Raw genomic sequence first — 12,745 nt, 5'->3', positions numbered from 1 at the left:
GTGTGCCCAGGAGGACGGGGAGAACAAATTTGGGTGGAGAGCAAACATCCTCTGCCCACAGCAGGGAGTCGACAGTGACTGGAGCACACAGAGCAAACCTCATAGGGGACGACCGGAGGCATGCTGGCAACTGCCTAACAACTGGCTTTCTGGAAGGAAACAAAATGGAAGTCCTGGTTATGTCAAACTGTAATCAATATCGAGGCTGCAAAGAACAAAGAGCTTTATTTGGGGGTCTTATGAATTGCAATTTGGGAGACAGATTCCAAACAGTGTTCTGGGGAAGAGAAAGAGTCAGGGGCTTATAAAGGCAAAAGCCACAAGGCTACACTCTGACACAGGAAGAGAAATCTTTGTCCTTAAGGAATAGGCTGTCATGAATTATTCTAGGGTAAGGGTCTGATAAGTATCTCGGGGTTCTAGCAGGTGTTCTGGATGTCTTCGTTAGGACAATATGTAGTTAAAAGATCAGATTCCATCTGGGCTGAGACATGGGTAAGCCACACTTCCTCAACGGCCTCCAGGCTTCATTTTAGAGACCTCTCATAGCAATACCAACTCCACTTTTTATTTTCTTTTCACCATTGATAGCATTTGCTGATTTACTTGGTATATTATAAATATTCCCACCACCATCAGCTTCAAACTACCAGCATACCAGCATGATCAGTGAACAAGGGGCTGGGAAGAGATGTATAGTAGCAGCCCAGTACATAGTTGAATTAGGGTTCTTCAGAGAAACAGAACCAATCAAGGATATATATATATATGTATCTCAAGGATATATAAATCGCTCGATTATATGTATATACAGTGATCTTCCCCAACTTACAATGGAGTTATGTCCCAATAAACCCATTGTTAAGTCAAAAATGCATTTAATACACCTAATCTACCGAACATCTTGGCCTAGCCTAGCCTACCTTAAACACGCTCAGAACATGTACATTAGTTGGGCAAAAATCATCTGACACAAATTCTCTTTTACAACAAAGCGTCGAACATCTCATGTAATTTATTGAACACTGTACTGAAAGTGAAAAAACAGAATGGTTATAGGGGTCTAGAATGGTTGTAAGTGTATCTGTTGTAAGTTCCTGGCCATGATCGCCTGGCTGACTGGGAGCTGCGGCTCACTGCCACTGCCCAACATCATGAGAGAGTATCATCTGGCATGTGGCTAGCCCAGGAAAAGATAAAAGTTCCAAAATTTGAAGTACAGTTTCTACTGAAAGTGTATTGCTTTCACACTATCATAAAGTCGAAAAATCCTAAGTTGAACCATCATAAGTCAGGAACTGTCTGTATATATCAAGAGATTTATAACAAGGAATTGGCTCACATAATTATGGAGGCTGAGAAGTCCCAAGATCTGTAGTTGGCAAGCTGGAGACCCAGGAGAGCCGACGTAGTTCTAGTTCGAAGGCAGGAAAAAAACCAGTGTCCCAGCTCAAGGCATTCAGGAGGAGGAGTTTCCTTCTACTCAAGGGAGGGTCAGCCTTTCTGTTCTAGTCAGGCCCCCAGCTGACTGGATGAGGCCCAGACACCTCAGGAAGGGCAATGTGCTTTATTCCATCTACTGATTCAAATGTTAGTTTTGTCCAGGAACACCCTCACAGACACACCCAGAATAATACTTGACCAAATGTCTGGGCACCCTGTGGCCCAGTCAAGATGACATAAAAATCAACAATCATAATAGTATTTGCACCATACAGATAGGATAGAGAGAAATAATCCTAAAAATGTAGACAACAGGAAAATGTAGTAAGTAATTAGAAAGTCATGTCTGTTGAGTATGTATTACCTTTGTTTCTAATATGGTTTATTTAATTGTAAGTTTACATAATTTAATTTCTAATGATGTCTGTGTTAAAATTACAACATTCCTAAAAATTTAACAATCAGCTCTCAGGGCTATTGGGACCAGCTGGCTGGTCCAGCACACCAGTGGGATGGACAAAAGTGGTGTGCTAGGGAGCTAGAGCTTCAGCTGCCTGGCAACAGAGACTGAGAGTGCCGTAAGCAGGGAGTCAGGGGACATTGGTGCTGGTGACCACTGAGCAGGCATCTCAGACTCAGGGCTCTGCTATCTGTATGGCATCTTGGTATAAATTAGAGAAAGGCTTGCCCTTCTGGTGGCAGATCCCTCTCACCATGCTAGAACACATGCCTTTGCCAGCAGAGCCCAAACCCAGCCCTATTCCCCCTCCTATTGGATACCTTTGTGCAGTGCACAACCTATACAACAGTACCTGTAGCTCTCATGGAGCTGTTTCATGTTGAGCCTCGAGATATAGGCCCCTTTCCACTTTCTATTTGGGAGACTGATTGGCAAACGTGTACCTCCCTCAGAAGAAGCCTCCCTCGAGGCACGAGCAGGCAAAGACTGCTTCTGGTGGCTCCAGGCTCAAGGATATGAAATTACCTAATAAAGTAGTGGTTCTCAACCCTGGCCACACATGGGATCACTGGAGGAGCTTTTACACCTCCCAAGGACCAATGTCCAGACGCGTTAAATCGGAGCTGACGGGGTGAAACAGAAGTTAGCTTTCAGAGCTCCCTGGTGTGCAGCCAAGGTTGAGAACCACCGATCTGAAGCCATCCTGGCTCTGGGCCAATGATGTTGGTGGGTGAACCATCCCACCAAGAAGTGTGCATTTCTGCAAACGCCTTCTGGAAAGTTCTGCCCTCCCAATCCTCTCCACTTGTCTTTCAGTGCCCAGAGGTGCCTGGCCCAGAGGAGCCCTTAGAAAATGCAGAAATGTTGCAGGGCAGGGAACCAGCAAAGGGGGACCCAGGACCACGGCCGGGAGGTACAGTGCTGTAAGGGCAGTGGGAAAGGGGGCCATCTCTCTGTCTCTACTCCTAAGTGAGGCCCGTATCTCCCCTCCTTGGCTTCAGATTCCTGCCTGTGTAAGAGGAGTGGGGCAATTCCTTCAAATAAAAGCTTACTCAGGAGGCCACCATGTTCAGCAGATTCCCTTGCCCTGCCCTTGTCCTCACCCCACCCTCCCTCCTGGTGGCCTCAGAGGGAGCTGGAAGGAACAGAGCGCTGTGGTGCAGGGTTTGTAAACTTCAGGAAGGAGGGGGTGCTCATGTCCCTTCCAGCTGGAACCCATGGATCCCTTCATCCAGAGAAGTACTGGGAACGTGGTCTGAGGGCATAGAGGGCAAAGAGTGTGGTCTGAGGGCATAGAGGGCAAAGAGCTAGCTTGCCCCCGTCCCATGCCCCCCACCGTTCTCTGGTGCAGAGTTCAGATTAGCTCCTGCCCTTTTCCCAGCTTTACTCTGGGCTTGAGCTTAGAGCCTCTGTGGTTTTGCCCATTTCCAATGCTGATCCCCGGAAAAGCAGGTGGGTAAGCTCAGCAGGTAAATATCATCAGGGAAACAGCTGCACAGAAGAAGCTCCCGGGAGTGGTTTCTTAACCAAAACAAGCATGAGTGGACCCAAACTAAGTCTTCAGGGTATTTTTCCTGCCTCTGGCTTGGAAGTGGTCCAGGCTGCATTACTCATAGGCCTTCGTGATTGCTCAAGACGTTGTCAATGGCCACGGGACCTCCCTCTGTGACCCTGATGTGACATGAGGTTTTCCAGCTCTGTATCTCTCCTCTCCTGCTAGATGGCCTCTGTCCCAGCCTGATCTGACCTTTACCTGGGCCCCCAAAAAACAGGAGGGCGATTCTGTCATTTCAGTGGTGTTTCTCGAATCTGCCCGTCAAGCCAATATTCCTCATGGGGTTCCTGGCCTGAGTCCAACCTGAGGCTCAGGGCTGGGCGTGCAGGAGGGGCACTGGGCAGTCTGAGGGACACAGATAGGAGCCCTGAGGAAGTGCTTACTGGCTCTCCTTCTGGAGGTAGAATCAGGACAGTTTCATGCGAGACTTGCTTAGAATGATCAGACTTCTGTGGCTGAAACACATACTCCAGAGAGAAGGAACTGGGAGCACACAGGAGCAGGGGCTGTGCATGCATATGGTTGTGTGTAGCATTAGCAAGAGAGGTCACAGAGGAAACCATGGCCAGTACCATAAAAGGCCTTGAATGTTGTAGCAAACTTACTTATACTTACTCATCCCTTCTGAGGAGTAGCTGAGGGCCAGAGTAAGTGACTGGATGCTAAGTAAGACCGCTTTGTCTCCAGGGATTCTGCTCTCTCCCTTCACCCTGGCGATTTGACCTACCACATCCTGGTGAGTCCTTAACCTCTCCCATCCTCCCCTCCTCTCCGCAGTCCAGATCCTGTCCACGGACAGCTGCAGTGGACCCCTCAGCCTCTGGACCCACTTCCCTTCCAGCTACTAGAGTTGATTACACATCAATCCGCCATTTGGGGACCAGTGGACATAGCGGCACTATGAGGGTTAGGGTGGGAGCATGGCCGTTCAAAGCAGAGAGGTCCCTGTTCAAATCCCTCATCTTCCACCTATTAAGAGGACCACACAGTACCCAGGCCCAAAGAACCCAGCCCCAGGCGCAAATGCCTACCAGGGCACGTGGGGTGATTTCAGGGGCACAAAGTCTGGTCCTCACCATCTAGCAAGTTCCTTGAGGGCTCTCAAGCTGGGAACGTTCACAGGAAGTGGTTGGAATTGGGGTACTTAGACTGGCATCACAGAGAAGCATAAGATGTAGAGACAGCCTGGGTTCAGGTCCCAGCCCTGACAGGATTGTGTGACTCTGGGCAAGATATTTAACATTTCTGTGCCTTATTTTCTTCATCTGAAAAGCCATGATAAAGGCTTCCCTGCCTCAGGGAATTTGAGAATTAAATGAGATACTGAATATAAAGCACCAACCTCAGGGACAGATAGTAGGCACCTAAGAAATGAGAACGGTTACTGTGATTGCACTTCTTGGGCAATTTTTAGGACCTTGAGTCTGAACCTCCCAAAAGTCCCCACCGTACACTCTTTAGAACTGTACTAGTATTAAACAGAAACATGGCAGTCAGCAGAGATTTCACTACCCAGTGAACAGTTTTGGAGATCCTACTTACTATGTGCAGGCCCTGAACTAAGTGCTTCACCGCATTCTTATTCCTTTCACCTTATTAAGGTGGCAAAAAATTAACATCCCTAACCCGCTTTGCTGGACCAGTCCCCTGAGGCTCTGAATGTGCCAAAGCTGCACGCTCCTTCTAAGACACACCTGCCTTTCCACAGTTGGAGCTGTCATAGACGGCCTCCTGGGCCCTCCTGGCAGGAGACATCAGGCAGAGCATGTCCCCAGTGGACGGACCCTGGAGGGATCCTTGGCCCCCCCGGGCCTCGGCCACCCCCTGCCCAACCCCCGGGCCTTGGCAGGGCGAGCGGGACCCGGGCGGCCAGATGCCCTGCGTTTCCAGCGCCCTCTTGGTGGCTCCAGCCAGTGGCGCGCATCCCCGACAGGCCCTCCCCGCGCAGAGGGCGGATCCGAGCTCGGAGCCCGCCCGCCCTCTGGGGCCATCGGACCAGCTGGGACCGCGCGCTCCGCCCAGCTCCTCCCGCCCCGCCCTCCTCTCGCCTCCGCCCCGACCGGCCGCCAGCTCCGCTCTGGGATGGGCTGTGCCGCGTGCGCCCCGGCCAGGCGGAGGGACAGTCAGGCCTTCCCGCCCTGACCCGGTGATTGACCAGCAACGGTTACTGAGCCTCTTAATGGTTCGCTTGGGTGGGAATTAATTCTGAGGTGGAAAAATAATGCATTGAGGTTTCCATAGTCCGAGGCAAGCCGTCGGTCCGGAGCCGGGAAAGGCAGCCGAGGGAGCCTCGCTGGTGACGCCAGTGGCCATGGGGGCCCGAGCGGGGCATGAGGGGCAACTGGGCCAGAGGAAGAGAAAAGGGAAGTGGATGACAGCTTGATCGGCCCAGCAATTCCGTCCAGGAGGCGGCAGGAACATGCTGAGCCCAAAGATCAGGCAAGCCAGGAGGGGTAAGTCCAACTTCCTGAGGCGGATCAGGACACAGTGTGCGTGCGTCTGTTGGCCGATGGGCGTGGATACTCAGCTGGCTGCCACGCTGGGGTCAGATGGGGCAGGCGTTCTGGAGGCATCTGGATGACTGACAGCCCTCTCTAGGGACGCTCCTGGGGTCTGTGGAGGTCACACCTGAGACTGCCAAAGGGCGATGGCCAGCTTATTGCCCCAGTGGGTGTGCAGGCTTCACCCCGCATGCCATGTTTTACAGAGTCCCTGGCTTGCCCAAAGTGACCGGGTGATAACTCTGGTAAAACTTTAGTTTTCTACTAAAAGGGAAATCCTGAATGCTCAAGATTTGCCCTAGCTGCCAAGACAAAAGTAGCCGTCACTGGGAAGGGCAATGCCCTGGCTTCTCCAGACAGGTCTTCACTCTGGCTACCTGGGAGGCTGCTCTGCAGAGCCTGCAGGGGCTGCCACCGGGCTGCAGGAAGCAACCCCTCAGGCAGGCAGGGGCTCCCCCCGGGAGAACTCCCAGGAGGCAGAAGGGCCTGGAGTTGTGGGTGTTGGGAGTGTCTAGAGGTAAGTAAGAGATGCGAGTCGGGAGAGCCTTGCAGGGGTGATCCTACAGCCCTGGGCTAGCGCCCCAACCAGGCCGTGGCCCTACAGAATGGCCTGGGGCCTCAGGACAAGTCTTGGGGCTAGGGACAGCATCTCCCTGGACAGCAACTTCTTGGCCAGTGCAAGTGTCATTTTAGATGAGAACATCTGTCTTTTAAGAAAATAGAATGTGTCCTTCCATGTGGCCAGTGTTTGTGGAGGGCTGAGCCTCCCTTGTGAGCAAGGAGCACGAGGAGGGTGGTTTGGAGGTGGGTGGAGCTTCTGCCTGGGGAGCTTGGAAACAGTGCTTGCCTCACCCAAGTGTTTGTGTATTTGAGGCAGGAACCCTCCAGGCTCTTGTGAGCTCACGGGCACACACCCATCTCATTAGTACTCTGCAGGCATTTGGATGACTTTCCTGGGCAGGCTGGCCCTCTAGAGTGTAGTCAGAACCCCTCCATGGGGTGCTCGGAATGGACTGTCACCTGTGGGCCCCAGTGGGCAAAGGAGGACTGTGCATGGCTCTGCTCAGGGGTAGCAGTACAGCCTGGTGACGATGCAAGGGGTGGGCTGGGCCAGGCTCTCTAAGAGAGCTTGGGTCTCCTCTCCCACTCCTGTCTAAAATGCTGGCCACACTTGGCTATTGAGCGAGCACTCGACGTGTGATTAATCCAAACTGAGAAAAATACACACTAGATTTTGATGACTTGAAAAAAAGAATGTAAAATATCTCAATGATTATTTTACATTGCTCACCTGCTGAAGTGACAATACTTTGGATATATTGGGTTAAATAAAATATGGATTAGAATTCATTTCACCCGTTTTTTCTTTTACTTGCTTCTAATGCAGCTACTGGAACATTTATTATTACATACGTGGCTCACATTATCTTTCTGTTGGATGGGGCTGGTCAGAAAGAAACCAGTGCTTTGCAGAGGGGTCTCAGGAAGCCTGCCTTTGAAATGTCAAACTTCTTAAAAACATTTGTTCTGGGTCAGTGGTTTTCAACCAGGAGCTGTTTTGCCCCTTGGGGGACATTTGTCGATGTCTGGAGACATTTTGGTTGTTCCAACTAAGGAGTGCTACTGGCATCTAGTGGATATAGGCTGGGATGCTTCTAAGCGGGCTGCAATGCAGAGGACGGTCCCCACAACAAAGAATTCTCCAGCTCCACATGTTAACAGTGCTAAGGTTGAGAACCCCTCTAGTAGATGATATTATCTTGTAGGATATGTTAAAAGATAAAGTTTATGGTGCTATATATCAGATATTTATAAGATAATCATTTACTCATAAAAATACATGACCATAAACCATGACAAGGAGTATTCTAAGAGCATAAGAACATATACTACAAATGAAGCTTCCAGAGGAAGCAAGTGGTGCTTGAGTTGTGAGCTGAAGAATGGTGGGGCTACGTAGGCAAAGGGTGGTGAAGGGAGGAGGCCACATCTCAGGCAGCGATCGGCATGTGCTGATGCTGTGGGAGGGGAGGGGCACACAGGGCCAGGAGGCTGGGGCTGGAGACCAGGTCAGGAGTCAGATCACGCAGGGACATTTCTGTAGGAATACAGGCCAAAATTATGTGTGAATGCCTCTAAGAAATTGGGCTCTGCTCTGGTAGAAGGAAGACCTTTCCTCAAAATTCATCCCCCGCTGCACCTTTTAGGAGTTGGGCAAGCTGCATGTCATAAACCCTGCCTGTCTATAGGATACAGATCACAGACCCTGGTATCCACACACTGCCTTGTCCAGACTGCTCCAGACGATACATCTTCCAGACTACACCACCACCTAGGTATAGTGGGTTGAGTGAAAAAGACCTGGGGTCACTTTCTGGAACAGTTCATAAAACCAGCCCCTGTCAGCTGGCTCAGAAGCCTTTGCTGCTCTGCAGATAGGGGTTTCCCAAGGACTCTTCCCCAGGGTCATGTTGGCTGTTAACTCCCTGGAAGGTCCCCATCCAGGCCAGCCCTGAGACAGCCGGCAAAGACTGCCATCATCCTAAAGCTGTCCTGTGCAGGGGGAGATGTCGAGATTGAGAACCTCCCAGGAGAAACCCTACTGTCACTTACCTGCATATAAAACTAAGTTTGGTCAATAATCTGAGCTCAACTTCCAAGAAGTAGTTAGAGGCAGGTGTTGTACACACACACGTACCCCACCCCCACACACACAGAAGAGGACAATAATAATTTTAAAAAGTAGGGAGGCACCCAAACCAGCTGGAAATGTCTCAAAACAGGCCAGTAAATTCAAACAGTGTGCTTGCTTTTACGTGCATCACACAATGTAGACTGATTTGGGAAAGTGGTCCACATTGGTTCATACCAGCTCACACTAGCCATTGATACTGTGATTCTAGCTTGCTACTGCCTGCTTAGGACCAGTTCAGACTCACCCTAGCTCGTCATGGCCTGTGGAAGCCAGACCAGGCCATTTGGACCCAGGTGTGGTTGACTCTGCCCCACTTAGCTCCTGCCTGACTCCCAGGGTCCTGTCCAGGGAGCCTTTCCTGATGCCATGCCTGGCAAACTCTAACTCCACTGAGAATTTTTGCCATATTTCCAGAGTGGGAATGGAAGAGACAGGTCACCCCACCCCTGCCAGTTTTCCCGGAAGAAAAATAAGATAAAACTCCATGAATTTATCACACAGTGGAGCAAGTCACAAGTGCACATGTTCTGTGACACTGTAAAGATTACAATTTATTTTTTAAGATAGAAAATAAAAACATAAGACTGGCACCCTCTGTCCTGGGAGCAACGTGGGTAGTTATGCAGGGTGCGGAAAGGCAGCAGAGCCCCAAGCCGTAAGCTCATGCCAGATTCTGTGAGGGGTACTAGGTTCATCCCCATCTGTCCAGGCCATAGTCAGAACAAAGCCCCAAAATACTTGACCCTGACGCTACCCCAGCCTGCTAGGATTGCTCCCTTTCCTGAAATCCACTGACCCAGGGTCTGCTTCTTCAAAGATTTGTGTATTCCCCCAATCTTGACTGAGGCCTCCTCTGTGCCCGTTAGCACTGCCCAAAATAAAGGTTTATTGATTTGGTCTTGCCCTGTTCCACAAGGATAAGGTATGGAAGGCAGCCGTGTTGTTTTACCTCCCAAAGAGCTCTTGACTCTGCCTGTCTCACTCAATCTCATGTTATCATCCCAGCCATCATCATTTCTAACCTGTGGCAATAACACTCTGCCTCACCCCACCCGCTCCCATCCATTCTCCATTCCAAAGCCAGAGCCATCTTTTCAAATATAAATCCAGCCTGTACCCACCTCCGGCCTCCTCCTCCAGCCCCAGCTTGGAATCCTTTGGTTGGCTTCCCCATCGCTCTTTGGGTTAAAATCCTAAGTCCTTACCATGGCCCGTAAGGCCCCTCTTACAGTCTAGCCACTGGCCAAACCTCCAGCCTCCTCTCACTCTCCAAGCTCCAGCCACACTGGCCTTCTTCCCATTCCTCAACTGTTCCATGGGCCTCCTACCACAGGGCTTTGGCACCCTGTTTCCCCAGCTGGGATGCCTCCTTCTGTCTGTCTGTCTGTCTGCCTGTCTCTCTCTCTCTCTCTCTCTCTCTCTCTCTCTCTCACACACACACACACACACACACACCTTAACTCCTATTCACCCTCCAGTTCTCAGTTCAAGTGTCGCCAGCCAAGGAAGTGCTCCCACACACCCCAGTCTAAACTGGGTCCTCTGCTCCGTGCTCTCCTTTCTTTTGTAGCATTTACCTTGGGTTGTAGTTGTACACTCCTGAGTGTGACTGTTTGGTGAATAACTCACCCCACTAGACTGTGCGCTCCAGGAGAGCAGGGGCCATTTCTGTTTTTGAATATCATTATACCCCAAAGCCAGGCATCTGGTAGGTACTCAATACATTTATGTTGAATGAATGAATGTATGAATGAATGAATGAGTGAGTGAGTGACTTAATAGCAGAGAAAGCATTAGCCTGGAAGGCTGAAGCACTGTCTCTGGACCTAACTGGTCCAGGTCCTTAGGAAAGTCAGCCCTCCCTTGATTGATTTATATGTTGCAAATATTTTCCCAATTTGTTGCTTGCCCTTTACTTTTATATCAAGGGCTTTTTTCCCCCAGATGTATATAAGTTTTTAATTTTTAATGCCATCAATCTTATCAATATTTTCTTATAGAGTTTCTGCCTTTGTTTAGAATATTTCAAAATAAAATTGACGTTGCGATTAAGGAGGCTCCTTCTTTTAAAGGAGGTCATTAGCCTGATGAGCAAAGCTCCAGTAGCTTGAGCTATTTTCCTTCAAAGGAGTATCAGTGTCTTAGAAGCCCTGATGGATGTGCCGAGCCTGGTCAATACTTTGGGGATACAGAGAGAAAGCTCTATGAGTGAGATGAAGTACTTTCACTGGCCTTATTTTTCTTGATTTTCCCACAAGTAAGCAAACCAACATTTATTGTGTGCCCTCCGTGCTCCAGGCATTTCCATTGTACTTATTTAATTCTCGTGACTACACTATGATGAGGCATCATTATTCCCATTTCAACAGATGTGGAAGGAGAATTGTGGATACCCTGCCAACAAGTGGTGGAATTCATATTCACGTCTATCCAGTGCTGAGGCCTATGCCCTCTCCCTAACCCAACACAGGGATTCACACTGTCCAAACACCACTGCAGGTGGCCCTGCCTGTCTCCAGGAGAGCTATAAATTCTTTGAGTAATAAAATGCAGTGTGATTTTTAAGAAGATGCCCACTGCCTGTGAATACATGAAAATTAGATTTGAAGAACTGTTGGAATATGTAAGGTTGAATTATTGATACAGAGTAGAACGCTAAGCAAATTAAAAGGCAAGCCAATTATGAACTCCCGGGAAAACAAAAAGTGGTGCACAAAATATTACAGTACACTACATAGCTCAACTGGGACTAGCAATTACGTAGTACTAGTAATGCAAATTCTGCATATTGATCCAACTAAAAGTACACTGGGAGGATGGAGTGGGTGCTTATGTGTGATGGGGACAGGAGAGTGAAATAAATAAAATCCTCATCTTCCATAGTTAGAGGTCAACAGGTAACATTTAAAATGGAAAAAATCAAGGAGTGATTCAGCATAAAAACAGACCATACATTAATGGAGCAAAATAGAGAGCCCAGAAGTAAACCCACGTGTATGTAGTCAATCAATTTACAGCAAAGGAGCCAGCAATATACAACGGACAGTATATGGAAAGGACAGTCTCTTCAAAAAATGGTGTTGGGAAAGCTGGACAGTCACAAGCAAAAGAATGAAACTGGACCCCTATCTTTCACCATACACAAAAATCAACTCAAAATGGGCTAAAGACTTGAACATAAGACCTGAAACCACAAAACTCCTAGAAGACACCATATGGGGTAGAGCCTCTTTGACATCAGTGGTGGCAATCAGTTTTAGATTAGACACAAAAAGCGAAGGAAAGGAGAACAGAAATAAACAAGTGGGCCTACATCAAACTAAAAAGCTTCTGCATAGCAAAGGGAACCACTAACAAAATTAAAAGAAACAGAATGGGAGAAAATATCTCCAAATCATATATCCGATAAGGGGTTAATATCCAAAATATACAAAGAACTCATACAACTCAATAGCGAAAAAGAAACAGATTAAAAAATGGGCAGAAGAACTGAATAGACATTTTTGCAAAAGAAGATACACAAATGGCCAAGAGGTACATGAAAATGTGTTAGTAATCATCAGGGAAATGCAAATCAAAATCCAGATTGAGGTATCACCTCATAACTGTTGGAGTGGCTACTATCGAAAAGACAAGAGATATCAAATATTGGCAAGGATGTGGAGAAAAGGGAGCTCTTGTATACTGTAAATTCGTGCAGTCACTATGGAAAACAGTATGGTGGTTCCTCAAAAACTTAAAAATAGAATTACCATATGATCCAGCAATTCCACTTCTGGGTATATATTGAAAAGAAATGAAAACAGGATCTCAAGAGATATCTGTACTCCCTTGTTTATTGCAGCATTATCCACAATAGCCAAGACATGGAAACAACCTAAGTGTCAATCAACTGATGAATGGATAAAGAAAATGTTATATATAAAAACATATATATATATGAATAGTTTCCAGCCATGAGGAAGAAGGAAATCCTGCCACTTGTGACAACATGGATGGACCTTGAGGACACTATGCTAAGTGAAATAAGGCACACACAAGACAAATACTGCATGGTATTACTTATATGTAGAAGCTAATAACAAAAACAG

General features: G+C 48.2%; 1 protein-coding gene across 6 annotated transcripts in view; it reads left to right on the top strand.

Annotated features, from left to right (window-relative positions):
• ARHGAP22 (Rho GTPase activating protein 22) overlaps positions 1 to 12,745 on the top strand; it is a 237,923-nt gene that overhangs the window by 40,812 nt on the left and 184,366 nt on the right. For 2 of the 6 annotated variants that reach the window (XM_049697154.1, XM_049697152.1), the window contains exon 1: positions 5,518 to 5,911. The exons of the other annotated variants lie outside the window; for them this stretch is intronic. In XM_049697154.1, coding sequence (XP_049553111.1) covers positions 5,878 to 5,911 — 34 coding nt within the window. In that variant the 5' untranslated portion in view covers positions 5,518 to 5,877. Of the gene's footprint in view, positions 1 to 5,517; positions 5,912 to 12,745 lie in introns of those variants that run through there. 6 annotated transcript variants of the gene reach the window in all.

This window comes from Orcinus orca, chromosome 14, assembly GCF_937001465.1.
Source record: "Orcinus orca chromosome 14, mOrcOrc1.1, whole genome shotgun sequence".
Classification (NCBI taxonomy): domain Eukaryota; kingdom Metazoa; phylum Chordata; class Mammalia; order Artiodactyla; family Delphinidae; genus Orcinus; species Orcinus orca.
Note: the sequence above shows the minus strand (reverse complement) of the source record. Positions and strands in the feature narration are given on the sequence as shown.